Consider the following 25,038-nt stretch of genomic DNA (forward strand, 5'->3'; position numbering starts at 1 on the left):
TACAAATGTACAGAAAGCTATAAACAAAAACAAATGTATCTTTTAAGCTACAATAAAGAATTAGCTCTACCGTTGATGTGTGGAGTAAGTTAAAGCATGCTGGATGTTACGAACTTGACTTAAAAAATAATATATAAGAAAATTTCCAGCATATATACACACACCAATTATTTTTGGCATGTTTGAAGAATGGAAGAAAATGCATTTTATCATAAAAATATCTGCTTACTTTTAGCCTTCAATAAAATCACTCTCTCTCCCTAGGTTTACGCATTCATTGTTTTTACTCCTTCTTCAAATACTGTTTGCTCCTGAAAATAATTTTTTAAAAGCACAAATAATACTCTGCTCTCGTATCGATCTATAATGAAATATCTGATTTACAACCCTAACCACTTTCACCTACGAGGCTGTATAAAACAATTTTTTATTATTCACAATGAAGTGTTCATGTGCATACATACAAATTCAAGGTTTCCTATTTGTTCAGGTTACTGCAAAACCCACATCCGATTGAATGGAAATTCTGGCCAAACGATGACAGCGTTTAAAGTGGAGGGACACAAGCAGGAACGCTTTCTGGATTGCACAAGCTACTACCGAAACGAACAAAGAGGAAACCCAGCATGAATCTGCATTGAGACCGTATATGTAGTTTTCAAAAAATAAATGTGTCAAATCTGATTTATGTACTTAAAATATCTGTATATAGGTTCTCAGGCAAAAAGCGCGAATCTGTAGAAAATCCATGAATTCACATTTCACCATCGGACCTATCCCAATCATTCAGCATTTCATACTGCACAGTATATTCAGAGTAGTTTAACGACGTTTGAAAAGGTGACCTAGGTGCATTTACACTAAAGGTTCAGAGTCTTCACATCACTCAGTTCACTTTTCAAAAGACTACACTCTACGGGAAGAAAAGAACAAACTGAAAAGTTAGAGCAGCAGCAGCAGCAGCATGCAAATATCCTTGGCGACCCAAGTTCATGGATCACAAGAAAAGTCGCTTCCCCCTCCCCCCCAATAAGCTTCTTACAGCATCTTTAAATATCTGATTAGCACTACCTAACTGTACCGTGAGCAGAACGGGACATGACATCAAAGCATTTAAGGGCTGTAACACGCAGGAGAAAAGACAGCACGTGTCCAAATGTCACCCTCAAGCACCTGTAGTTGGACAATGTTTTATTTGTTCTTTCAAACATCGATCCAGCACTCCACCAAAACTGAACTGGTTATCAACCGTGTTTTCATTCTTGGCAGAGAAGCCATTCTTGATAAGGCATTTTATTCACGGCTTTTTTTTTTTTTTTGGTACAAAATTAGCCATTATTCACATCTCCAAAGTCCAATGCTGATTAGCTCTTTATAGTGTATCGTTATATATACTCGGTAACTACTCAAAACAGGAATTATCTTTTCACAGAAGAAGCAAAGATTTTTTTTTTTTACCCAGAGATTTTTTTTTTTTTTTTTGGAAGAAATGTAGCAAGTCAAAATTCTAGGTCAAAATCATGATTTATCAGCAGTTGTCTGGGGAGCCCTTTCACACATGTTACCAACAACGCAACAATAAACTCTCAGGTTTTTTCCAAGAGAGCACGCAGAGAATTTTGCTTTGATGTTATACATAGATGATGCAGCATTCACACAAATTTGAGCACGGAACACCCTGACATGCAGCCAGTGGGTGTCTGATGAGTCTACGCCTTAGAGCCAAGCCATGGTAGAGGCCCAGCTAATGGTGTGATTCAAGAGTTGACCCTATTTGAATGCACTGAGGAGTCATGTTGTGGCAGGGTCTGGAGTTTAATGACATAGATTTGGTTTCAGAAGGTCACAACAGCCAGTGTCTACTGCCGGACAGCAGCCATAGGAGCCCAAACTGGATTCCGAGGATAGACCAGAGGGAGGGGTTCAGCCCGGAGACACCCCCACAGTCGGTATAATCCTCCTAGCGGAATGAAAAACAGTGAACAGCCATCAGTAGGCTATTTTCCAGGATAGCTCATTTTTTTTCCCCCACTTCTGAACTTACCTTTTAAAACTACTTTCCTTAAAATCTGAATAAATACTACTGTCCCCAGCAGGACCGGACAAACGCTTTCAATGCTTAGTTGTGGATTCTGATGATTATGGAAACAAACTCTTCGATGATAAATGCCATTTTCAATGATAAGAGCATACCAATTCTCAATATGATAATCAATATAATCTCAATATAACGGTAACAAAAAAATCCCTATATATTTTTGAGATGTAAGAAATAAAATGAAAGTTAATGCTATGTTTCTTACTCCCAAGAGCGATGGTTTCCCAAAGGATATGTGAGAAGCATAAGTTTGGAACTCCATGGTGGATTTACAGCGTCTCGATCTTGATCTCTCTAGAATCATAGAACCATAAACAATAAAACGACCCTCGACTGCTTTCCCAGCCCACAAGCAGGGAGCTGAATGGGAAGTGGGGCCACTGGGATTAGAACTGGCGCCCATGTGGGATCCCAGCATGTTCAAGGCAAGGACCTTATCCACTAGGCTACCACATTGGACCCTTGGCTTGGGCGCTTAATGTCCTCTGTATGTTAGACTCTTCCAGGGTTTGTGCATGCTCTCTCTTGCCTCTTTCCTTTTTTATAGAAGGCACCTTATCTAGCGCCGTAGCTTTAAATTTCATTCACTGGCTTGAAATTGCGTACGTTTACAGCTTTAGCTCCAAATTTGTTTCTGATGTTCAGATCACTACCTCTTCCCTTGGACAGCCCAGGGAGTTATCCACCTGCACTAAAATGCTATTGTTTCTGAATAGCAGTAAATGATACTTCCGAAGGAACAGGTCCAGCCAGAGACTATAAAATTATCTGTAATTAATTTTTCCTTTTTCCTTCCTTCCTTCCTTCCTTCCTTCCTTCCTTCCTCCCTCCCTCCCTCCCTCCCTCCCACCCTCTCTTCATCTTTTCTTTTCTTTCTTTTCTTTTCTCTCTCTCTCTCTTTCAACTAGCCTCAGCATTTCTTCTTAGCTCTGCCTTCAAAAAACACGCCGAAACCTACCACTGCTCTCTCAGCTTTGAGACACCAGCATCGTTTCTTGCCTGCACATGTGAAACCTCCCTGTTCTGTCTCATTGCTTCACTCCTGTCTCTTTACAGCTCCACATCCAGTCTCCTTAAAATTAGAAAACCTATTGGATGCTTGCTCGCATCTTTCCGCATGCTCAGAACCGCATCTGAAGCACAGCGCCCTCTGTGGCCTGGGGCCTGGCTGCAGGTCCATCCCCATCCTCTTATTCCTTTCCCTTTTCCTGCCACTCCCTGTACTCCGGGTAAGTCAGGATGTCTCAGCAATGGGTCAGAGCTTCTGTTTCCTCAGGGCCTTTGGCTTGCTCGGATCATGTTCTTTCAGGGAAGATAACCAGGTTCAAATGACAACAGTTTGGGTAAATAATAGCAGCATTAAATAAAATGAACTTAGAAATGCTTGTACCAAAACACAACACTTAGAATATCAATATGTGAAGAGTAAAACCTTACAAGTTATTTAAACACAATTTATAGAAGAAAACTTGGAAGATCTTATTCAGAACAAGGCACTTACACAGTACTCAGTAAAATTCAATATTTGGTAAATGTTTTCTAATTCTAGGTGAGCATTTCTGAAATCCAACTGAAATGTCTAGCTCTGAAAGTTGGCATGGGGTAAAACATAAAGAAACATGCAACTTTCTTGGTTTCCATTTGGATTCAATCGTATATGCAAACATCTACAGAGAAATCAAGGGGCAACTGATGTGTTTTGCTTAGGGTTAGAAGCTTGCACATTGTTTGAAAGCAGCCAGCCACGAAGCCACAACAGCCCTGCGAGTTGAACCACCTAGTTTCGGGACATTGACTATTGTGGATTTAGGAGATGTGGGTTATTTCATACAATTCCAAGGCAAAAAGAAAAACAAAGAAAAATGTAAAGAAAGCGACGGACCATCCACAGCACATGAAAACTCGCAGTAAAATGGAGAGAGCAGCTGATGTCATGGTACAGGCATGACTTGTTGTGCATTTAAGGGGATCCTATTAATAACGGGCAGAATAGCAAATATGAGAGAAGGGATATACAACAAGAGACATACAAGATAGGATTCCGTGCAGTTTTCTGGCAGTTAGTGGTCACTGTGAGCCTCCAAGCAGAATAGACTTATAGCCACCATTGCAGATAAGCTCCTAACACACTCCACTGCTATAAGAATACAACACAGCACAGACACACAAAACTACCACAGAGGCTGTACCACCACACACACTGCGATGTAAAATTGTTCGGAACTTCAATGGTTGCACATGGGTGACTCAGCCAAATCTTTTTCTTTCTTTGTCCTCAGAGGTAACTGGAACTTCTCAATGTTGGACCTAATAAGTCCCTGTTGACTTTATTTCTTGTTTACTCCTGTTTTAATGTATATTATCTAACTGCAAAAGGTATAACTGAAAATAGCTTACCATTAATGAGAGAAGTGTCGTTATACATAGCTGAGCAGCTAAACATATTCTAAACAATGCCCTGAGAATGTATATTATTCAGTTTGTGTTCTGACATGTTTTCCTAAAAACCATTCGGTAGATGATGCGCTGTTTGATAACATGCAATGAATGTTTTCCAATCTTTAATCAAATTAACTGTATAAAAGACCTTGCCACATTTCAGACAATAGAAAAAGAAAAAGAAAGTAACTAATACAAATTCATAAAAGTAAATTTGAGAATTGAGGACTGGCATATAAATGAAGGTAGACAACACTCCTGTCATAAGTAACATTCATTGTGAGCTGTGATTTTACTGAAGTCTTTAAGCTAGTAGATATTAATTATTTGCAAATTGACAGGAACTCTGCTTGAAAGTACATTTCCACGGAAATGTATGGAAATGGATGGAAGCAATTGCTAAGTTTACACTCACCACGAAAACTACCGAAACGAGGAAAAAAAAACTGTCTACCATTATGATAGACACATTATGATAACGAAGAAAACTACAACGAGGACATGACGTTTGAGCTAAAACTGCCATTTATCGCCTCAAATCCTTGTGCCTAAAGATGCTCAATCTGTAGCCTTTTAATGCCATGTTAGTGTCACCTTACCAGGACATTATTGTCAAAGCAGACATCTGGCCCTTTGCGGTATCTGGGTTGCTTGACCATGTCACAAGGGTCCGGCCCATCAGCTAAGAGACTTGTTAAGGAACAGCAAGTGATTCAGTTCTCACAGGATTGGAAAGAAACACGACGTTGGACTCATTTCTCAAAATGATAACCAGGCCATTATGTTCATTCAACTCCACAAACCAAGCAGTTAGGAACAGCAGGAACTAGGAACAGAATGAACTATCCTCATTACGGCTCTTCACATTCAAACCAAATTTGGATGAGGGGTCCATTTTGCCACCGGGGGCAGTAACCACACACTCTAATACATTTCCCTTTATGAGCACAAATCACACGTCAGGGTTGAGCCTGCATCGCTTCAAGAGGTCTGTTCCCAGCATTTCTAAGGCAAAGGATACACGTCTGTTCTGCTTGGATGAGTAGGCGAGTGTCGCAGGGACATGTCCGCTTGCCCTCAACCATTATGAATATCAGGTTGGTGTTCATGAGTTTTTCTACATGAAATATTCTGCAAAACAAACATTAAGATATCACAGAGAATGAAGGCTCTCCTTTGGGAATCTTCCAAGAACTTTGGCATATCAAGACGAGAGATGGGAGAGAGACCTACTGAAATACAGAGCGTATCGCCCTTGCAAACAGCTCAACAGCAAGTGTATTTTGAGAAGAGAAATTGACATGTCTTTCTGTATTGGTCTGCCTATATTTTCTCTTTCAACCGAACACGAAAAAAATTTACAACAGAGGACATCTTCCGTGTGAGCTTGGTTTTCCAAAGGCTAGTTTTGCACTGCATAGCCAACAGTAACAATTGATATTTTTAGGGAAAAAAAATTTCATTTTGCATGGCTAAATTGCTGTATTTTTTGCTAAAAATGTACCAAGATTTATGTACTTTATAAGGAGAAAACACACATGCCAGAAAATGCCTAGATATCGTGCCCAATTGTTGTTCAATCACTTTTCTGTTCTGGCCAATAAGTTAAACCAAATGAAGATGAGGATCAAAATTTTAATTTGAACTCATCTGATTGGAGTTTAAGTCACCCATTTAGCTGATAACTACTGCCCTACACAACACAAATGTGGAAACCATCACAAGCTTCAAGTACTGCCTATCCCATCTGTTCAAACCACAAACTTGCTCCTTCTTTTAACCAACATAAGAAAAAAAATCACTAAAAAGGTAACTTCTTCATGGCTTCATTTTTTTTTTTTCTTGAAAGAAGTGGATCATTTTTCTCAGTGAATGTGGGACACAAACATTTGCAGATAAAAGGAAAAACCATGATTGAACTCCAGGTCTTGCTGATCGTATCCTACAACTGAACTTGGTTATCGAAGGACACCTTGCTATTGGTAAATTTCAGTTACTGAAAAGCCAGAGGACACGGACACTTGGATGCAGTCACTAAGATACAATTTCATTTCCTGTAACCCATACCCTGATAAGCTAATCTCTACACAAAATCATCTGTTTTGTCCTGAATTCATGCTTGACACCCCCTCTTTCTATTATTTTTAACATTCTACTTCCTTCTTTGACATAGAGGTTTGTTAAATCTACATGATAAAATACTGACTATTTGGGCCCAGTGAAATGGCTCAGTTGGCTAAATCCTCTACTGGCAAACACCAGCACCCCCATACGTGCACTGGTTCAAGTCCCGGCTGCTCCACTTCCCATCTAGCTACCTGCTGTGGCCTGGCAAAGCAGTGCAGAATGGTCTAAGGTCTTGGTACCCTGAATGCGTGGGAGACCAGGAAGAGGTTCCTGGCTCCTGGTTTAGGATTGGCTCAGTCCTGGCCATTGCTGCCTCTTGGGATTTGAGCCAGTGGCTGGAAGATCTTTCTCTCCCTCTCCTTCTCTCTGTAAAATCTATATTTCCAATAAGATTTATTTTAATATACCATGTGTATTTCAATGTTCACTTTAGTTTGTTAATTGCTTCTTTTAAACTGTTATTGAGGCCGTTTCTGAATCCTCTACAAACAAACCCCAGCACTTTCACAGTCCCAGAATTACTTTACATCTTCACGTCGACACTTTGCTCTATTAACATTTCTTCTGCACTGAGCTGTCCTGGTCTTTGTAACAAATGGCCCTTCCGGTGTGTGTTCTAAGCTGTGCCTTACAGCTTGATTCTCATGGACCCGATACGGGGGTTATCCTTTCCTTCATCTTCTTTTTCTCTTCTGGCCATGATGAGCAAATAAATTATCTACTGTCTCTTCAAACTTCTGTTTTTTTCAAGCAACTTATCCGTAAGTTTGGTTCTCAAATACTTGATACTTGCAACACGATTCTCGTATTACCGTGATAATACAAATCAAATAGATTCAATGGATACATGGCCGGTATCTTTCAACTTTGTAAAACTATGTCATAGATTCTGACAAACAGAAATGATGACCTTAAGAAATGATACTTCCTCCCAGTTGCTTCAGTTTTGAATCAAAGATAATATTAAATTATTAATATCACATTAAATTAGAGGTAAAACAAACAAGAAATCCACCGTATTGCGAAAACCTGTTTAGTGACATCATGTTTCAAAATCATATTAGAGTTGGAATTATCAGTCTAATTATAAATATATTAAAATATTCTATAATGTCATATTAGAAATTTTGAACTGTAAGTTCTTTCAGACAAAAAAGTTAAAGTAAAAATTCTTTAGGCTCAGTCTAAAAAGATTGACCACGTACTTGTTATTATTATAATGAAAGGGGTAACTTAAGTCAAAATTAATTTGAAAACTTATTTTTACTTTTAAAAGCCTGCAGACCAACTGAAGATTCATCCCCAAGAGCTTGTTAGCACATCAAACACATTTTCCACTTAAAGCAGCCATTCATCGCGAACTCTAGTGACAATCTCCCTTCTATCTTAAACAACGAGAAAAGTGGATTCAGAGCTGTAATGAACAAGATTATTCCAGAAACACAGATGCTCCTCACCTGGAACAGTTTCCACAGTCCAATACTCCACTGAAGGATTTACTGTCGTTGTCGAAGAAGTACTGGGTCTGCTCAGTGATGCAGCTCTGCTTCGACAGGGAGGCAGAGAAGTCTTCATCTTCCATCTCCACTGTGGGGAGCCAGGCAAGGACCACAGTCACCAGGGGGCACTGTCGTCTGGCCCCAAGAGCCCCATTGGCCAGGCAAGGACCACAGTCAACATGGGGGGGACTGTTGTCTGGCCCCCGAGAGCCCCATTGGCCAGGCAAGGACCATAGTCAACGGGGGGGGGGGGGACTGTCGTCTGGCCCCCTGAGAGCCCCATTGGCCAGGCAAGGACCACAGTCACGGGGGGGGCACTGTCGTCTGGCCCCAAGAGCCCCATTGGCCGGACAAGGACCACAGTCACCAGGGGGCACTGTCGTCTGGCCCCGAGAGCCCCATTGGCCAGGCAAGGACCACAGTCACGGGGGGTGGGGGGGGCACTGTCGTCTGGCCCCAAGAGCCCCATTGGCCGGACAAGGACCACAGTCACCAGGGGGCACTGTCGTCTGACCCTGAGAGCCTCATTTTCCCAGAGGAAATCAAAAGCAGAAGACAAACACCTTGTCTTGGATACAACAGGACCCCCATAATAGGCACCCCCATAAACAGATTAGCATAAATGAACTCATCTGCATAACAGCTTCACAATAAGGGCCACGTGACCCAGAAAAGTTTCTCTAACATTAGAAAAAGTTTTACAAAAAATTTCACCTTACAAAAGTGATGGATGAACTTGATCTAGATCATTCCCTCTCTCTCTCTCTCTCTCTCTCTCTCACACACACACACACACACACACACACACACACACACACACCCCTCTTGGAGATTGCCAGCAGATCATAAAAAAAAAAATCTTTTGCTAATTTTAACAATAATAGCTGAATTTTCACATACCTGCGTCAAGGAGCCGTGGAAACGTCAAACTCAGAAGAAATTGCTGAAGAATAGACCTGAATTTTAACAATTAATAATCGATAAACGAGTATGCATTTTCCCTTATACATATAGTCAAAGCATGAGTAATTTCAACAACGCACATACGGGTGAATATATATCTCCTTTGCATTTTTTGGAAAAAGTAATCACCAATTTAGCAACCAATGTTTTTCTTCAATGGTACAAAATATTGCAATTGTCTTTTTTGAATTTGTCAAAGAAGTCATGAAGAAATGCTCAGGATGGGTCGATGGATACACATATGTGTGTGTGTGTATATATATATATATATATATATCTCAGACATGTATGAATCACTTATAATATGGTGAATCTTAATACGTATTGTTATATGGAATTGGTAACTCCAGGAGGAAGACTGTTCATATTTCAGTGTGTAGGTCTTACATTCAAAATTTTTATTTTATTTTTGAAAATTCTGACATGGGAAAATGCAGCAACTCCCCTTGGGCTTGTCAATTGCTCTCTGCTTTCTCAGGCAGAATTTATTTGTAAAGATGTGATGTGACACTCATGAAATGACTTACTTTACATAGAAAGGATTGTAGTTCATTTTTAGAGTAAATGATAAACTGAGCTACATGTTAGTTCTATTAAATACAGGTTCCAGTAAACAAATTACATACAGATTCTATTAAACAAAGAATCACTGGGAACGAAATCCATTCCAAAAAACAAAGAGGAGGAAGAGGTCACCACGATGGCTCATTGGCTAAACCTCTCCCTTCAAGCAACAGCATCCCATGTGGCTGCTGGTTCGTGTCCCAGCCGCCCCACTTCCCATCCAGCTCCCTGCTTGTGGCCTGGGAAGGCAAAGCAGGATGGCCCAAGTCCTTGAGACCTGCACCTTGTAGGGGAGACTCAGACAAGGCTCCTGGCTGCAGAGGGGCTCAGCTCGGGCCGTTGTGGCCATTTGAGGGGGAAGGGCAGATGAAGATCTTCCTGTCTCTCCTTCTCCCTGTTAGTCGGCCTTTCACATAAAAGCAAATAAATCTTACAGAAAATAAAACAAAAAGAAGAGCAGGGGGCAAATGGTGATTTCGGGTATAGATAAGATAAAGACCACGAAGGATTTCACGATTACTATGAGTTTTGGAAAACTCATTTAAACACACAAATACACACCACACACACACACACACACAATCACTCTTGAACCAGAAAGCCACTGTTGGAAGAAAATAGATTTGCTAATAGAAAACATTGCCAAGTTAGTAAAATGACGGAATCACTTAATTCCATCCACAAGGTCCTCAATTTAAAATGAATGCTATAGTTTAACCTTGTTTAACCTTTGCGGGATAGGATTGGGGAAAATACAGTGGATGAAGGAACAGAAAGGAGAAAGAAGACAGGAGAGAAGGAGAGTATTGAGCTGAGGAGAAGACCTCAATGAGAAGAGTGACCTTCCAACTTCGCATAGTGTCTCAACCACAGATTCAATGTCTTACTTTCACATGTGGCAGGGCGTAGGTGTAGGTAAGGGACAAAGAGATTGTGAAATAGTGGAAAGACAGGACAGGATCCTTTCTAGTAAAATAAATCCCTCCCAAACCATGCCAGCCGTTGCGTTTATTTGTCAAGTGGCAGAAAACATAGCATGCATTTGATCAATGTCTACAACTAGTTCAGACGTTAAAGAAATCAGCGCTAATTTTTTTGGATCATTAAGCTTAAAACGGAAGGACTTGAATATGATACAAAGAAAAAGCTTCTACACGGGCACGGAGAAAAGAAACTTTTAAGGAGAGCAAACATTTTTGGGAGAATAATACCGTTTTCATATGAAAAGAAGAGTATCAGAATGAGCGTGTAAGAAACAGTGTGGATATGACTTGTGCTTGCCATGAGAAATGATAAATACAGAAATGCTTATAACAATTCATACATCACAAAACCCACATGTTCACCAAAACCCCTTACGATTACAATATGATATACTACTCTCTCACTACCCATACACTTCCGACTCACCAGGCAGCGGCAGTTGCCCACCATCCGATCTGCAGTATGTCTGAAATTGACGGCTACAACACATAAGAATGGTGACATTACACTCAGTTGCACTCGAGGAACGCCCCCTTTGAGGGGAATTGATTGGACGGAAGTACTATACTGACCACATGAGCAGAACGGTGCCCGGCTCCTTGCTTGGGTGCCGCCCCAGGCTCACACACTGACTGGTAATCGTAGGATTTGTTAAAGGCATAAACTGAAATATTAACCAGGTGTCTCATCAAGCTCGGATCAATCTCGCCAAAGAATCTTCCAATCTGATAGAGACAAGAATCATAAAATCAAGTGTTGTATTTAAACCGAATGTAAGTGACCCGAACCAATGCAGTAAAAAGAAATATAAATGAGCTATAAACTAAAACAACATGGGAGTTAAAAAAAAAAGATAATCAATCTACACGCGTCACTATGAAAGAACTAAAATGAGATCAGACACTTTCAGTTCAATAACTCTGCGTGATATTTTATTTGCAGAATCAATATTTTCAACCTTGGTTAATTTCAACAATATCTGAAGAAGTTTTGTCACAATGTTCAGAGAGCACAATTTGAAAACAACATATCTCTCACCACAGGTCCATACCTGGTTAGTATAATCATCATGATTGGCCATCAACAAAAACCCACCATCATCTAGAATCACGCAATCCATTACCTATCAACAGAGAAGTTAACCATAAATACATTCGATTTGGGAGGTAGCGTTGTCAGATGTCTGCCCTTATATGCTTACAACCAAAATCACTTAACTCTATCTTCTTTTGAGCATATGAGGGCACTTTTAAAGAGGATTTGTTTGTTTTGAATTGAAAGGCAGATTTAATAGAGAGGAGAGAGGGCCTCCATCTGCTGGTTGACTCCCTAAGTGGTGAGAGTTGGGCCAATTCGGTACTAGAAACCAGGACCCCTCTCTGGGTTTCCCACACAGGCGCAGGGATCCACGGACCTGAGTCACCCCATGTTGCTCTCTCAGGCCATAAGCAGAGAGCTGAGTCAGAAATGGAGTAGCCAGGACCCATCTGGCCTGCTGTGCCCCCATACCAGCTCCCCACACGCAGATAGTTCAAATTGTTCCCAGAAAGAAAGCAGCCAAAAAGAAATTTGGTGCAGTGTGCAAAAGTTTTAAATCTGTACCTAACGGGAATCCCCAAGAACTTCACAGAAAGTGGATATTGTAAAAAAAAAAAAATCATACATAGATCTCAAAAATTTCTGCAGCAATATAAACCAATCACTGAATTCCAGTTTGTGTGAATTTCCCCAGAAGTCACATGTATTCAGATAATTCCAGTGTCAATATCCAGCCCAACTGGATGACAGTTCCTATACTGGCTGCTCCACTTCCCATCCAGCTCCCTACTTAGACTCTGGGAAAACAGTGGAGGATCGCCCAAAGCCTTGGGACCCTGCAGCCATGTGGGTGATCTGGAAGAAGCCCCAAGCTCCTGGCCTCGGAACAACTCATCCCTGACCACTGCAGCCATTCGAGGGATCAACCAGGTGATAAAAGATTTTGCTTTATCTGGTTCTCCTTCTCTATAAATCTGCCTTTTAAATAAAAATAAAGTAAAAAAAAAAAAAAGTCTGATTAGGTGGTTCGAATTCTGCAGGCAAAAATATAAAACTACTTTTAAAAGTAGAAGCACTTAAAATTAGATATTGAAATCATGTGAGTTCAAATTCACTTATGTAAATTAATTCACATTCCTATAGTTTTTTAGAATTTAGTTCAAATTTCTTTTATCTTTTTATCATGATATTCTATGCAGAGTAATACAAGAAAAGAAATTTATAATAATATTCTTACATCACTGTTTCTTTTGCAGTCACAAACTGGACCAGCACACTGAAAAAGGAAATAAAATTATCTCAAAATTTAGAATGTCTGATTTTAACTATCTTATACAGGAGTAGTTCATACAGTGATTATATGTAGAAATACTGGAGTAATTCACTCAACATAGAAGTAAGACTTAATAGCAGTCTCACATAATACAATGTAATTAATGAATTAAAAATAATAAATAAAAAAAGGAAAAAAAAAGATTTAATAGCAGTCTACTCCATCAGGAAATAATTTTGTCATTAACATTAGAAAATATAAATTAACAAAAAGCAAAACCAAAATTCTAAGTAATAGAAAAAAGAGTTACCAAACGCCATCCAAAATGCAAATTCATCATTGTCCTAATTAAAGGCAACTAAAAATTCATTTTTTTTTCCTGTATTAGAACAGTACCTTTAGCTTTCTGATTTAATTTTCAGAATCGAGGTAGCCTAAGAAATGTTTAAAAGATTATCTTACCGGATCCCTGATTGAAGTTTTGGTGAAATTTTCTATCCAGGAATTTACGTCAATTTTAATTCCAACAACTGCAAAATGAATTTGAATTTAAGCACGTAAGTATAATACTATCTTTGCTATATGGCAGTTTATGAAAATTAACACAACAGCAAATAAATGTTGGATTCGATATCTTTGTATTGGGTTTTCTCGGGGTGCTTATTAGTGTTCTTAGGAATAACACTAATCGCTATTAAAGTATTATATCACCAGTAATAAATGATTTATACATTAGCTCCATTCCAGCCAGCAACCAGTGTTAGCTAAAACCACAACCATAATAATGGTAGTAATGTCAAAAATAGGACTTCATTCAAGTGGCCTATTTTAAGAAGCTCTGGTAAATTCCAACATTAGTGTCACTGATGGAATACAATTGGCCTCAGGAGAGAGAACATAATTTCTCCACATCATCCATTTGGTCTCCATAATGTATGCTTTCCTCCACCTCCCCCCAAAACTTTAAGCAACATTAAATCATAAAATTAAAAAAAAAAACCCACAAGCTTTCATTTTACTGTAGTCACTCCAGTCCACTTCCAATCCTTACTTATTTTATTGGCTTGATTTATTTATTTATCCATTTATTGATTTTTTTTTTTTTTACCAAAAAGTTTTTTTTTCTTTGGATTTTTTGTTGGGTTTCTCTGACGGGTGTCTACTGGATATATGTGCCATGTAGTATCTTCTCCTTCAATGATGGAAGTTGAACCTTGGATGTTTAAATTGTTACAGATGTGTGTGACCTTGGCCCTGTAACTTTGTTCTGTATTTCAGATCCAGATTCCTGGATCAATCCTACGTTTTAAATTGAATCTTTGAAATCTGTTAAACTGATTCCATGAATGCTTCTAACCGATTTATAGAAATAGTTCTTCCAAAAAAAATCTATATGTGTATATGATAGCATCAATTTGATTTTATCTCCAACTTGATATCAATGAATTATATCTTTTTTTTTTCAATTTACTGCTTTGCCTACACCTTTTTTTTTTTTTTTTTTGGTGACTGATGGTATCCAGCTGATGTGAGATTATCATGTAACCGTCAGGTCATCCTGAATTTTTCCAGTGTTTCTGTGTGTGTGAGATACGTCTGCTTACCTGCAGGTTTAAGAAGTTTGCCTTGGATGTATATTTCTACAGCTTTGCTTACCATAATGCCAGACTCATAGGCCCCAGGTCCACTTTCTGAAAAAGAGAAAAGAGAGAGGGAGGAGAGAAGAAAGAAAAGGAAAAGGCAGGGGAGGGGAGGGAAGGGGAAGAGAGACGGGGGGAAGAAGAGAAGGCAAAGGGAGGGAGGAGGTGGAGAGGGAAGGAGGGAGGCAGGGAGGGAGGGAAGGAAGGAAGAAAGGAAGGAAGGAAGGAAACGAGGGAAGACCTAGCTAGATAAACAGAACAGCAGTACTAAATTTACATCAATAGATTACAGAGGCACAGTGTTTCTTCTTTCTTTCCCAACCTGGCCAGTTGGGGGACACTCGTTACGTAGTCTGACGTCACTTCTTTTGCAATCGAACGCATGCACACAAAACCTTGGCTTCACCCCATCATCCAACATCCTGGGTATGTTGGTGGCAGAAGTGACCAGGATGCTTCCTCTCAGACGCTTTAGGTTTTTATAAGTATTCCTCAAAGAAGCTCTGAAATTCTCTTGAACTTCCCCATTTACAAAAATGGAAGAAAATAAGATCTGTGTCAGAGATGCTAAGAAATTCAGAATATTTCGGGGAAAGTTTCCAAATATGTAATAATTTATAAATATTTCCTGATGTAATCACTCTTGAGAAGAACAGAATCAGTTATTCTACTTTATTCATTTAAACATTCTTCAATATATTTTTCTTAGTTGTGAAATGAAGGCTGATCTACACGTTTTAATTTACTACGCATGCTTGTTGGAAAGATCATCTTGGGCCCGGTGCGAGAGCTTAGAGGCTAAAGTCCTCGCCTTAAATGCCCCAGATTCCATATGGGCACCAGTTCTAATCCCAGCAGCTCCCCTTCCCATCCGGCTCCCTGCTTGGGACCCAAAGCCTTGGGACCCTGCACCCACGTGGGAGACCTGGAGGGACCTCCTGGCTCCTGGCTTTGGATCGACTCAGCTCTGGCCATTGCGGCCACTTGGGGAATGAATCAACGGATGGAAGATCTTCCTCTCTGCCTCTCCTCCTCTCTGTATATCTGCCTTTCCAGTAAAAAGAAGTCTTAAAAACAACCCCCCCCCCAATAAAAACATCTCTATGCTATTAGGCAAATGGTTGCACTGTATTAGTGTAACCTGGTCAACTTCTGTATTTTTGTTTCTTGTGTTTTAGGAAATTTTTTTTTCTGGTCAGTTAACAGAAAATACATTCATTTAGGAGAGAGCAGGATGCTGTAGTAATTTACTTTTGAAAAAAAAAAAGACATTGAGAAAGCTGAATTCTAAAAAGCATACGTACTGTTAAAGTAGGGAGCCGTGAATACGTAGTTATCATTATCAAGACTCCTTTTATAAAAGCTGTCCTCGTACGTCTCTGGGTTCTCCTGCCAGTTTTCCCCGGCCCTGGAGAGGAAACGGCCCATCACTTGCATTCTTTCATTAACCCAATGACCTACTTTTCTTTGGGGACACAAGGAACTCTAGCGCTATGGTGTGTATATTTCACGTCTATTTCGGGAAGCCAGCGGTAATTGACACCACAACTGATAACTTCATCGCTAAGCAGTACATGAGAAAAATATCAAGCATCAGAAAACACAGATTCAGGTTGATGCTGCAGCTTCATGAGAACAAATAGCTGATCTTCTCTGGTTTGACTCTGTTGTTTACAATCCAGACTTTTGTAAGAGTTAAGATACATCAAAAGATACCGGAAATGATTATAAGCCATACAGATATTGCCACTGCCAAAATCGTTCTGTTCGTTTAGTTTAGCTTGCGTCTGTAAGGGAGAAAACTCCCTCTTAAATATCTGTGAGTATCAATATCATTGAAAAATATTAAGGAAATACATATCCGGAAGGAGTTGTCGATATAGTAAATCGCTGAGAACAATGACGTCATTGAGTTCTACTAACAAAGACCGATTTCTCCGAAGAATCATTTCCGTCTACACTCATGGAGATTCCTGGCATAATCTTGTCTAACGTATTTCTTTCTACAGATTTCATTTGAACTTACTCTTTGGGATAAACTCGGGTGATCCCACCGTCGGTCACAACAAACCGTGCCTTCACTCCCTTGCTGGAACACACGAGAAAAGAAAAAAAATAAAAGGGGGTGGGGTGGGGAGGATTTTGTTATTTATCTTAAGATATTAAATATTTCCGATACAAAGAGAAATCAAATTCCGGAACTAGAGCAAGCCAAAAGAAATAGGACCACAGATGTAACGCTACTGGCAGATCTGTGAAGTAAGTCCTTAATGCTGACTGAAAGCCTCGCAGGAAATAGGTAAAGCTGTATGGGAAGAAGCAGGTGCCAGGGGCAAGTCATGAAGAGTACTTTCACTTGCTGTAGTGAAAGTGTAAGGGGAAAATCAGTGGGCAGTTTTACGCACCGCTTCCTTAAGAATGGTTGGCTCGCCGATGATTGTGAAATACACAACCATGCCTATTGAACTTGGTTTATGCACAATGAATGCAATGTATGTGTAAAGAAATGATAGGAACTAATACAGACACACACTCACGCAACCGGAAAACACAGATTCTCAGCTACTGTCAACGGGCTAAACGGAAACATGGAATGTATGTTTTCAATGGATCACAACAAAGACTTACATATTTTTCTGCTTACTCCAGTAATTTTGGACAAGTTCGTTTGTAAAGCCCGCATCCAGTAAGACTCTGTTAATCAAATCTGTGTTACCTGAAACAAAACCAAGACACCTTCGGTCATACTCACACAGCTTCTGAATTAATGTAATCATGAAACAATTCCATTTTATAATTCCAAAAGCAAGTTAGAGTGAATATTCTTATCAATCCCCAAACTGGCTCTTTATTAATTCGCTCTGTGCTGCCTGTGTCATTCTGAGCTTTTTCAGAATATGGACAGAATTAGTAATGCAAATACCAAATGCAAATTATGCAAATCAAAGCGATCACAACACAGTAAACTACCATCAGGATATCTGAAATATGCATCATTAATACTGGTCATTAAGATCAATGAGAAAACACTGTCTCTTCATTAATTTTGGTTTTTTTCCCTTGTAGATTAATACGGTAATTCCAAACTATCACCATTTTCACGGGTAATTATATAAATATATTCACTTTTAGGTTCTGTATGTATAGCTATTTATCTTACAGGATTGTTAACTCTGAGAGTGTCAAAAATATTCCACAAAAGTTGTTTTAATTTTTATAAGGAAAGGCATTTCGGTTCTTCCCCATTGCAAATATCTGGATATAGAACAGCCCTAGAATAAATTTGATTTATAAACTTCTGCCTTCTTTTCTTTCTCCTGGTCCCTCTGTTCCCTGCCCATGCAGTTGTGAAACAACTTTATGTACCTTCTGAAATTTCATATTTATGATAAAATCTCCTTTTACACACAAGGAATACATAGTTTTATTTAAGTAGCGTTTCATTATTAGAAGTGTCATTAGTAGATAGATAGTCTAGAAACATTTCATTTGGATTTAACTTATTTTTCACCTGAGATTAAAGGATCAATTTAATCCACACAATAGACTATATGGCAATTACAGTATTATTGTAAAAACTGAATCACTTTAAATTACTCCATTGGAAAAGTAATGATAGGATTTACTGTCTCCAATTAATCTTTTTATATAAAATAAAATAGATGTGACTGTTCTTGTTTTATAATATAAATTACAGTTGCAGGGAATTATATGAGTTTATTCACACTTTCATTTTTCTCTCTTCCTAAAATCTGTCTTCAAAAACTTTTCTTTGCACATAACACATAGGCAGGTGATTGGCATTAACTTTGACCATTTTACACAGACACACGCAATTTAAAAGATGTTAGAGACCAAGGAATAAAATATGGACAAAATAACCCATTCTACATCACAAACACTAACGAAAGTTCATACATTAATTTACACCTTCGGTGAGAATTACAATCTCACTCATGGATTAAGAATTTTCACAAAGTAAAATTAAACCGGACTGTATCTCCAAACAATTTTATTTGGAGACCTCAATGAGTGGCAAATACCTTCCCAGTTTGTGTATTTGAGAACAAAATACACAACACATCAGAGAGAAACCTATAAAATATCCTCCTGTTAAAGAAAAACATGAAAAGGAAATAATACTTTCAAAATGGTCTCTAAATAATATGTTATAAATTCTCAATACCCCACTTGGTTCTTAACATAAGTGAAGACATCTTTCCTACTGGGTTATAAGTGAGACAAATAGTGACAAAAAATGAAGGCTGAGAATAATAACATTAGTATGAATGATACCAGAAATACTGTCTAAACCTATTTAAAATTTCCTAGAAACTAGAAGCCCTGAAAAAATCTTTTTCACACTCTCTTTCGAATGACTTCAATTTTCAAAGTGTTCCGAAATTTTTTTGTGTGCATTAAAGACACACAATTATGATAAACTCAATATTTCAAGGAGTGTGTGTATGTTACATAGTTTTGTATCCAATTGAAGGGAGATTAAACAATTCATTGTTTTAGTTCTCTCTTGGAACTACCTGTTATTTATTAATAGGAAATAAATGTTGATAGAAAATAATCCTGAGACGGTGAGAGTTCTGAGCGAGTGTACAATGAAGAGAAAAGTGTGAAATTATGTCCGAGCATTAAGCACAGACTCCAGCGCCTAGGCTCGGTTCCCAACGTGGCTTTGGAAGCCACACGCTAATGTGTCCAATGTACAGGTGCTGGGAAATCACTTATTCCCTTCATGATACATTTAAACTTCAGAGACTGACTTTTTGTTTGTAGAAAAGCATTTTTCATTGTTGATAATAACTAATAAAACACTTTGCTTAGTGCTTTCTGATAGAGAGATGTTCTTTAACAAAGAAAGAGGGCAGGGGAGAAAGAGAAGAAGCTGAAAAGAAGAAGGAGAAATTAAACAAAAGTCAATTACATATACTTCCCCTCCATTTTTTTTTGCAAATTATGTTCCTAAGGTAAATCTGGAACATAATTGATTTTTTTTCTCCCATTTCAATTTACACCGGATTTGTTCGTGACAGCACTTTCATAATAAACATTTTAGGAAGCAAAATGTCTAGATTTGTAGACACAATAAAAGCCAAGAAATCTATATCTAGTATAAATATCATGATATAAATGATGAAAGTCTACTTGAAAGACAAATATAGTGCTCAGAGATAAATGACTCAAATTTCAGTTCTCTGGAAGAACTGATTTAACTTCATTAAAACGGAAAATAACAGAAATTTATTTTTTTAAGATAAAAAGTTAATTGCGGTAAAAACAAATGAACAGCAGAAAGGAAAACATTAAATAATCTAGCTTGTACTTTCTTATTCCAACTATGTTGAGTTTTATAAATTTATGTTCCCCCACACAGCAAGAGATTATCATAACACGGGATGTATAATATAAAGACTCTGTTCATTTCTGATGTAATTGAACTGCAACAATCACCATGGGTCATAAATATATATACTTACAGGATGGGTTGTTCGGAGTTTTTCTATCAATAAACTCATTGAAGTTTAAAAGAAATTCAGTGTTATTATCCGATGGTTTGAGATCATTGCAGTAATCTCTGAGGGGGAAAAAAACCATATTTTAGGATGACTGTAAAATCGAGATTTTACAGAGTATCAGGAGGTAGTTAACACAAATTTTCTAGTAGCTGTGTGCTATATTTAGATGTTGAGTATTAATAATGGTAGCATACTTATCAGGATTTAGTTTGCTTAAAATATTAGTAAATGAAAAGTCGCACCATTTTATGTGTTACCAAATAGGCTTAATTTCTGAGTCAAGAAAAAAACCAAGGATGTTTCTGCATTGAATCAGCTGCAAGATTTTGTTTTGGCACATGAGACGTGTTCCCACATAGTTGGAAAAAGAGTGAGTTACTTCGAGTCTTACACGTCACCATGGCTATTGTGTTTTGCTAACACATCACAAACTGATTACGTAGAGTCTGTTGTAACATCCAACCCCCCAAAACAGTGTCTCTAAATTGCTCATATTCTGTTACATTAAAATTCCACACCCTGCCATATACATTGAGTGACTTTCAAATTACTTATTGCTTTGTAATATAAACGGTTTACTTGGAAATATGGTCTATGCAGATTTTCCAAACTGTAAGACATTTCTCTATGGGGTATTTTCAAGTTATGTTCAAAAACTTGCCCTTGACCTCGCCATTTAAGGTTATTAAATATAAGGACACTCTGCTGGCTATAAAAGCAATTCAAACAAGTTCAAAATTTCACTTTTTGTTTGGCAGGCTAAAATGTGACAGTGCCAACCAATTCTTCGCTTTCTTCCAAGGAAAAAGCTTACAGATTTCGAGAAAATGCTTTTGCCAAACACTGGAGTAACTATTGTTCATCTGCCCTTTGCTCTTTCAATAATAAAGAAAATCAACAAAGTAAGAAGAATGTGCCTCAGTCAGGCCCCTACTGGTTCACACAATGTGCCATTTCACTTTGCGGTGTTTGGTTTTGTTTGGAGGGATACAAGTCACTTGGGGACTCTGGGCATTGCCAGTTTGATCTCTCGAAATATTAAGGCGGCTGTACTTGTGTCTGAAAACACAATCAGTGACTCTTACTGTTATTCTTCAGGTTATCTTCCAGTGAAGGGGGCTTGACCTTACAGGGTGACCGGCACTGAAGGTGACCGCATCACTACAACATTGGCGCCACTGTCAAGGTCCCGCTGAGGAACTGGCCCACCACTGCCTCCCTACCTTCCTTCAAATACCACTGCCGGGAAGACATCAAATCACATTTCCTATAGTACGTTTCTTCCTATGGCTCCTCTGGCATACTGGTCCTCTGCTAGCACATATGACACAAGCTCAGAGACCTAGGAAGCAAGTCTACTGGAAGGTGGTGAAACCAGGTACTGGGTATGCACCTGCTAGGAACAACAGTAGTGCAGGGGCTGGTGGCCAACAGAAAGTTCCTGTGCCACGCTGCGTAGAAGGTTTCTCTAGGCCTCGGAGGGCTTCAGGCTCAGTTAACTACACTGCATGCTATGGTGCATTCCAAAATACTGCTGGCCAACTCTGCGACACCCACTGCCTGCGTACTTCATGCACTGGGCAGTGGGTCCCACTGGTGACTGCCCCAGGGGCTGCCAAAAGGGCCAAGTGGCTTCCGGGAGGAAAAGATTTTAAGCTTAGACAAACAAACAAACAAACAAAAAATCCAGAGGGAGAAAAAGTGAGGTAAGGAAGAGAATGGCTCACTGGCTGTGCTGTGAAGGCACAGTTCGTGGAGTGAGTTGACTTCATGGTTCCAGTGCATGGCAAGCTACAGAGTTCTGGGTAAACTCAACATCAGACAGGCACATGAGCCCTGCCCCTCCTGTCTTACCGAAAAACATATAGCAGTTTACTGTTCTAAGAAACGAAGGAGCGGGAGAGAGAAAGAAGACAAAGCTTTCAAAGGCAAAGTTTAAACACAAGATCATCGTTGTGTTTCTACTGAACTTTTTGTGCAAACTAGGCAGCTGGTCTGTTGGATGGGCCCTGATGACGAATGTGGGTGCCCTGGGACTGGGTGACAAGATCTCTGAAAGTTGTGATAAAATATACAGATTACTGGGAAGAAAGCTCAGAGCCACTGGTTTGTATCAAGCAGTTGTGAATCAAGAGTTTCCTCATATGTAGAAAGTATTTACGGAACAACAATGCAATTGGGAATTAGAAGATACATTAGGCTACGGACATGAATAAGCAGGCAGCTGTAACGGGTCAGATACGAGAAGGAAGTGACAAAGGCAGGTGAGATGGACCCATACACCTGATACTCATTGTCTCGTCTGATCATTTGTTAGGGGTCAGCCGTAAGTCAAAAGGAGCCAAGAGGGGAACACATGGATTTCAATATTACACCCAGGAAAGGATGCTTCATTGAGGCAACACTGAGAGAACTTTCCAAGGTGGGCCAATATTTCCAAAATGCTGAATTTGAAGCCAGTGAAAGATGCTCTTGTAAGTTTTCCATAATGAAACAAGTAGAATCAACATAAAATGTGGAAATCGATCTATTGCTTGAAATTGCAATGCTCTGTCCACAAGCCACTTCCTGTTCATTGCAATGCTCTGTCTATGAAATACTTCCTCTTTATTGCTTTCAGGGCCGGAGGCAGATTGGGAGCCATTACCCTTGCGTGTGGGCAAGGACTCCGGGGGCATACGGGCATTCTCCAAGAAGAGGCCCACGAGGTTGCATGCTCCATGGCACTCGTAGGTAAGTTTATGAATGAATCTGAATATGCAGCCCAGGAGAGAATAAGAGAATCAGAAGGAGGCGTTGAAAAGAACAGGCAACAAATGTTGAAGGAGAGAGTGACCCTCAGCGTCCAGCTCTCAAGGAAATACAACCCAGAAAAACTTCCCACAGGCAGTCACTCACAAAGCCACACAAAGGCTTTGACCAACTGAGTTCTCTGACATGACCTAGATCTCCAAACTTTAAAACTATTTGCATGCAGGAATAAAAGTCCTCTGAGCTTTTTCATGAAATTCTTGAGAGTTCTTAGAATAATTCAAGACCCATTAGGGAAAAATCTCATGAAGCTACTGTGCCTATTTTCAGTATCTTATGTCTGCTAGAGAGTAAGTGAAAAGCTGATTAAAACTACTATGAGATTATTACTTTCAAATAGTTACAAGAACAACAGAGGTAAGGATAAACTATGCGAACATATGAGAGAGAAATAAAATTAGGAAAAAGAAATGTTTATTCGAAAGATTACGTGAGTCAGTGTTACTGTATTCAAATGATGTCAGGGTGGAAATTTAACTTCCTGGTTAAGTCCTTGTGTTTCATGTCTAAGTGCTTGTATTCGGTTCCTAACTCTGATACCTGACTTCAGCAATTTCACTGCTAAAGTACAAGTGGCGTCCCCATTCGCAGGGTGCCAGCGACACAGGGGAGGCACGTGACCCAGCGTGGAGAGCGACACAGGGGAGTCACGTGACCCAGCGTGGAGCCCTGCCTTCAGCCCCTTGTGGCTGTCATGGCCGTCGGAGATGTGAACCAGTGGGTAGGAGTCCGACATCCACCTGAATGCTCCCCCTTGTTTCCTTCCTTTCTGCTTTTCAGCATCTCACCACGGAAAAATCAGGAATCACACAATACAATGGTTTCCCCAAAAATTGTGTTTTGAGGATTTAGGATAAAAATATGAGGTTAAAACCATGCAGGCATATGTGTGTAAATACACATATGTTTATGTATAACCACATATATGTATACCTATGGTATGGGCATAGAGATAAACATATTATTTCCTGTATGTGGGGATTAGGTGTGCTGGGGTTTTAAAAAAATCTCATAAAAATGCATATTTTAACAAACTATGCATAGCTTTCATTTTTTTGTACCAAAATAAACACGTTTCATTTTTACAAACTTTCTGAAGTACCAGTATACACATATATATGTATGTATCAGTGCAAATTCGTCATCATTGCTGGATGAAGTAATACTACGATAAGGAAAAAAATCAACATATGTCTTATCACTGTATACGGGAGTCATCACACTGTAATCAACACTGCTAATTGTTCAATCAGTATCTAATGAAAACTGGAATCCTGCTTAATTTTAAATTTGTTCTAGAATCTGGCACAGAATTATCTCGTAGTAGTCTTCACCCCAACTCAGAGTGTGTCTGAAGGCTTACCAATGCATACAAGCTACCAAAAAAGAGAAAAAAACCCCACCAACCTTGGTGCCAGGAATGTGTAACCGGACTCTTCAAAATTATCTGGCTTCAACGTCTCTGAATCTGAAAAGATAGTGGCAAGGGATTAGGGTAGCGGCCTGAAGTATACCTTCTGGGAGTCTACGAAAGTACTAGAAAGATTATCTTTGAAAATAAAAATTACAACAATAGAGTACTGACATCCTAAAACTGAAACACATCCATGAAAAACAGAGTCCTCAATGCTTCCCAATATTATAATAATATATATCATGACAGATTCCATTGATAGTGTGTACTGCAACAATTATATCACAGGAGATGGTATTATTTTGCCATTTCTTCACCTTACTGTAAACAAGATGGCGTTTAAGAGAACACCGATATTACTGGAGATGTTTTATTTCAATTGCAGTATGAAATTGGCCAATGTCAACAATGAACATGATTTTAGTAGACTCATTTGTGCCTTTAGTGAGTTAATAACGTTCTTCGTGTTAGGTATGAGTTAGTAAGTACAAGGATAACAGACTGCTGTTTTTGATTCTGAGTAAACAACTGGAATGTGAAACAGATCGAATATACACCACAAACACACTCTTTGCCCACTCGGTGCTGCCCACGTGTGAGTGGGCACAGAGGGACAGCTGGTCCATGAGAAGCACAGAGGATACCATCCGCTAGGAA

At 39.2% G+C, this 25,038-nt stretch overlaps 1 protein-coding gene across 3 annotated transcripts in view; it reads right to left on the reverse strand.

The window, feature by feature from the left end:
* Positions 1-1,663: 1,663 nt before the first annotated feature.
* Positions 1,664-25,038, reverse strand: part of CACNA2D1 (calcium voltage-gated channel auxiliary subunit alpha2delta 1) — a 378,401-nt gene continuing 355,026 nt past the window's right edge. For all 3 annotated transcript variants that reach the window (XM_058657498.1, XM_058657497.1, XM_058657496.1), the window contains 16 exons: positions 24,375-24,435; positions 20,118-20,215; positions 17,254-17,341; positions 16,652-16,714; positions 15,930-16,033; positions 14,590-14,676; positions 13,448-13,515; positions 12,950-12,988; positions 11,726-11,797; positions 11,247-11,399; positions 11,101-11,153; positions 9,064-9,119; positions 8,122-8,251; positions 5,559-5,668; positions 5,137-5,219; positions 1,664-1,960 (listed from right to left, as the gene is read on the reverse strand). In XM_058657498.1, the coding sequence (XP_058513481.1) occupies positions 1,844-1,960; positions 5,137-5,219; positions 5,559-5,668; positions 8,122-8,251; positions 9,064-9,119; positions 11,101-11,153; positions 11,247-11,399; positions 11,726-11,797; positions 12,950-12,988; positions 13,448-13,515; positions 14,590-14,676; positions 15,930-16,033; positions 16,652-16,714; positions 17,254-17,341; positions 20,118-20,215; positions 24,375-24,435 (1,382 nt within the window). In that variant the 3' untranslated portion in view covers positions 1,664-1,843. The remainder of the gene's footprint in view (positions 1,961-5,136; positions 5,220-5,558; positions 5,669-8,121; positions 8,252-9,063; positions 9,120-11,100; positions 11,154-11,246; positions 11,400-11,725; positions 11,798-12,949; positions 12,989-13,447; positions 13,516-14,589; positions 14,677-15,929; positions 16,034-16,651; positions 16,715-17,253; positions 17,342-20,117; positions 20,216-24,374; positions 24,436-25,038) is intronic.

This window comes from Ochotona princeps, chromosome 32, assembly GCF_030435755.1.
Source record: "Ochotona princeps isolate mOchPri1 chromosome 32, mOchPri1.hap1, whole genome shotgun sequence".
Classification (NCBI taxonomy): domain Eukaryota; kingdom Metazoa; phylum Chordata; class Mammalia; order Lagomorpha; family Ochotonidae; genus Ochotona; species Ochotona princeps.